Consider the following 4377-nt stretch of genomic DNA (forward strand, 5'->3'; position numbering starts at 1 on the left):
ACTTCAGGGCTACTAAGAGCCAGAACCAGCTTTTAAACAGCCAGCTTCCAGGAAGAGCATGCTGACTTAGACCCTTGCTGGATTTAAGGGTTAAAGAAGGGCCCTCTTAATGATACAACGGGTCTGAGCAACCTTCCAAAAGAGAGCTGTCCCAATTCAATGGCAGGGGAGGGAGTTTGTCTTGGAAATACCCAGAAGAAACAAAACACCCCCAGCACATTTGGTTACAACAAGGCAAAACCTTTAATAACATGAGTGCTTATTACATCAGCTGCTTTAGGGTTCTGACATCTGGTCATGTTTTTCTAACATGTAAAGATGAATGCCTCCCTCAGGGTGACCTGGGTGGTTGCTTTCCTGAGGATTTATGTGGGTGAATAATGGGACAACCATGACTTCTCTGATGGGGACTCAGGAATTCCCCCTGGACGCCACCCATGACTTTTAGTAAAGTCCTCTTCCAAGGAAGGAAGCAGCATGAGAGACTCCCCCCCTACTCCCAGTCATGAAGGAAGAAAAGAAAACATGGCAGAAATACACCGAGAGAGAAATGACATCATGGGCTTGGCTGGAAAAGTTAGCAATGGAAGGGCTGGGGCTTCGAGAGTAGGGGACGCACAGTGGGCAAGGGTTGAATCCATTTGGTTTTATTCTTTAAAAAAAGTAATACCATCACTAGGACCATGCCATGCAACCTTAGAGACATCTCTGTACATTTCCCCCAAGGTTGTGCTGGGCACAGGGCAGAGCTCAGAAGTCAGTTCAGACCGGTGTGGTGCGCCTGTTGGCTGGATTATTATGCAGCGACTCCTTGTACTCTTTGGGAGTGGAGTTGTGGAACTGTAGAAAAGTGTGGTCCCTGTCAGAGTTGAGGAGGGTCCCCATGGTGATCTTGGAGGGATCCCGGGAGAGGGTGAACATTGAGATGTCGGTGGAAGGGATGGTATGGAAGCCTTTGCTGATGGGGGACAGGTCTCGGGACCTAGGTTCTGTGGAGCGGGAACTGGACCGCCTTCGGAATCTATACCTATAGGGTGGAAGGCGGGTAAAAGTAGATTTCTTCAGGAGCTCCGAATGGGATTTGGCACGTAACTGCTGATGTTTCTCGATATAGATGTGCACAGCCACCACGCCGACAATCTCCGCGATGATGAAAGAGAACGCTCCAAAATAAAAGGACCAGCCATAGGAGTAACTTTTTTTGGAATCACGCTGCCCGGGGTCTCCAGCATTTGCTGATATATAAACTATGATGCCGATGATGTTGCTTAACCCTAAGAGAAGAGAAAAGGAAAAAAAAACATAACTGTTTATAAGCCTCAGAGGTAAATACCACTTTCAGTCTTGAAACATTTCTAGCACACGTGAGGAAGTGGGGAGAGAGGAGAATGGATTATGCTGGGAAACCCGGCTGCAGGGTTCTTCCTGCATGGTTTGCATTTTGAGAAATGAACAATTCTGCTATTTAGTCCCAGGCAGCGTGCACACGGCGAGAGAATACATCCTTCTTTAACAGTAACTGTGGCCAGAATTCAGAATACATTTACTTTTCTTTTATAAGCAATGTAGTCTAACAACCCTTAATCTTCAGCTCCAAGTCTTGAGAATAGTAAAATGAACAAGTTATAGGGCCCTGACTTTGCATCCTTTCCATTGTTATGAGAACCTGGCGTGTAAATTAGTGCAAGTACAGCACCGTGCAGAGTGGACTCTACTGGAGACACAGGCAAAATGGGGCAAACGGGGAAGGAAAGACTAAGGACCCTGGATTTGTAGAGGAGAAGACGTTTCAGTGGGGCCCTGAAAAGTGAGTGGGGGATCAAAGAGATGAAAGACTCCTGGCTATGAAATGTGAGAGACGGGGTGAAGTATTATTAGGGTTGAAGCTTGAATGGTTGGCAGTTAGGAGGCATCTTAAAATAAAATATGAGAGGCAGCAGAGAGACAGGGGTAGAGAAAATTAGATACTTGGATACAATGAGTTTGAAGTGCTTGGTTGGGTCTAGAACTGAAGTTTGAGGCACTAATGAGCTCATGGAAAAGGGAGAGTGGCTTATTATGTTTTTTTTTAAAAATCTGCACAGGATAAGAATGCTTTAAATCAGCGGTTGTTTCAGAATTAGGATTTGGAGAACACAGAGCTACCGTCCATAATGGGTAAGGGCTGCATACTTCGCTTTCTCAAGTCTACAGACTAGAATTGGAAATAGCTGCTCAGACTACTGGAGATAAATGGTTTCCCAAGGGATGGAATGAAAAAAATTATAGCATCCAAGAGGGTGTGCTCACCTCTGGACACTTCTCACATTATTGCTTCAAAGGGAAATGTCATTTTGAAACCTTTTGCTTCAAGGCCCTCTACCAGAGCATTTAGCCAACATTGATTGCTGGAGATTAATATACCAGATGCCATTTCCCTATCTCCAAATTTAACCTGCCTGTTTTGTTTGTTTGGCGCCATCTAGTCAGTTTTGACTCACAGCAATCCCTTGAACGACAGGATAAAGCACTGCCTGGTCCCGCGTCCCCCTCGTATCATTGCTATGTTTGAGCTCCTTGTTGTAGCCACTGTGTCAATCCCTTTTGTTGAAGGTCTTCCTCTCCCCCCTCCCCCACCCCACTGACCCTCTGCTCTACTAAGCATGTTGTCTTTATTCAGTGGCTGGTAATATGTCCAAAATATGTGAGATAAAATCTCCCCATCCTCACTTCCTAAGGAGTTTTCGGCTGTACTCCTTCCAAGACAGATTTATCTGTTCCTCTGGCTGTCCATGGTGTGTTTACTATTCTTTGCCAATACCATGTGTGGTAGTGACATAATTTCATGTCAACTTGATACGTAAAAGTGTAGGGGTGGAGTCTAGCCTGTTAGGTAGTTCACAGCCAGTTGGTGCCTCCTTGTGGGCGTGGCCTTCTCATAAAGAGGCCCCTGACAACTTGCCTTTCTCTCTCTGCCTTCACCTTCCTGGGGGTGAGCCATTCTGAGACCTGCCAGAGCCCTGTGAATGAACTGCCATTGGAGCCACATGACCTTGAACCCACCAGCCATTGATCTTCCTGCATTCTGCATCATTGCATGTGGGTGTGTGAATTTGAAGAGGGACTTAAGGACTAGTATCGGACTTATGGACATGAGATGGGTTGGACTGGGATATTCTCTTGTTATGCAATTACTTCTAGATATAAAGCGCTTATCTAGAGTGCCTCTGGATTTGTTTCTCTAGTCAACCAGGCCTAACACTTCATGATTTGAAGGCATCAATTTATCTCCAGTATTGCTTGTTCATTGATCAACTTTCGCCTATATATAAGGTAGTTGAAACTAGTTTAGGTCAGATATACCTTTGCCCTCGAATGGCATCTTTGCTTTTAAACACATTAAAGATGTCTGGTACAGTGGGTTTGCCCAAAGCAATATTACAGTGCTATTCATGAGACCTTCACTGGCCAATTTTTTTAAGGAATACATTGGCCTTCTTCCTAGTTTGCTTTGATCTGGAAACTCTGCTGAAACCAGTCCACCACGGGTGACCACGCCGTTATTTGTAATGCAAGTAGCATAGCTTCCATCACCACAGAAATATGCAAGCCACCACAGTACAACAAATTGACCGAGGGCTATCTATAGGGTGGCACTAAATGAGGGCTGCTGCTCTCAACACGTCCCCAAACCAATTGATAAATAACTATTTCCTGGAGTCTTCTGAGTCTACTTTGTATTCTCTTTGCATTGTAGTCTTTTCCTGGAGGTCCTAAAGATCTCCCCATAGTCCAGCCACTTGGGATGACAGGGACCCCAGGATTCTGTTCCTGTACTGCCGTTCTCATTGGCTGGTGTGTGTGCATCCTTATTGTTGTTTGGGTGCCCTCAAGTAGAGTCTGATGCAAAGGATTCTGGCTCATAGTCACTCCATGTAACAAAGTAAAATTGCCCCCACAGAGTTCTCATGGGTGGAATCTTTAGAGAAGGAGTTAGTTAGGCCCTTTCTACTGTAGAACTGCTGGGTGGGTTTTAACTACCAATCTTTCTGTTAGTACCTCCACCGCTCCATACACATGCATTAAGAGTTTCTAATCTCAGACCAGAGCATGCACACTGCTATAGATAGGAGCTTGCAATACAGGGAATCCAGGATAGAGAAACGCCTCAGGGCCAGCAAGGAGAGGAGAGATACCAGGAGGATTAGGGGAGGTTGCAGAGAGAAAGGGAGGTTTGATCACAAGTATCAATCTATAACCCCCTCCAGTGGGACAAATAACAGAAAGTGGGTGAGGGGCGACAGAAGACGATGTAAGATATGAAAATAATAATCTATAACTTATCAAGGGTTTGCGAGGGAGGGAAGGAAGGCAGGGGACGGAGGGGGGAGAAATGGG

General features: G+C 45.5%; 1 protein-coding gene across 1 annotated transcript in view; it reads right to left on the bottom strand.

Moving 5' to 3' along the window:
- Window positions 1-224: 224 nt before the first annotated feature.
- CACNG3 (calcium voltage-gated channel auxiliary subunit gamma 3) overlaps window positions 225-4377 on the bottom strand; it is a 152753-nt gene continuing 148600 nt past the window's right edge. Inside the window, exon 4 of the mRNA XM_004705714.2 lies at window positions 225-1274. Within this exon, the coding sequence (XP_004705771.1) occupies window positions 763-1274 (512 nt within the window). The 3' untranslated portion in view covers window positions 225-762. The remainder of the gene's footprint in view (window positions 1275-4377) is intronic.

The sequence above is a fragment of the Echinops telfairi genome, unplaced genomic scaffold (genome assembly GCF_000313985.2).
Source record: "Echinops telfairi isolate 266 unplaced genomic scaffold, ASM31398v2 ScPeMD7_5;HRSCAF=22, whole genome shotgun sequence".
Taxonomy (NCBI): domain Eukaryota; kingdom Metazoa; phylum Chordata; class Mammalia; order Afrosoricida; family Tenrecidae; genus Echinops; species Echinops telfairi.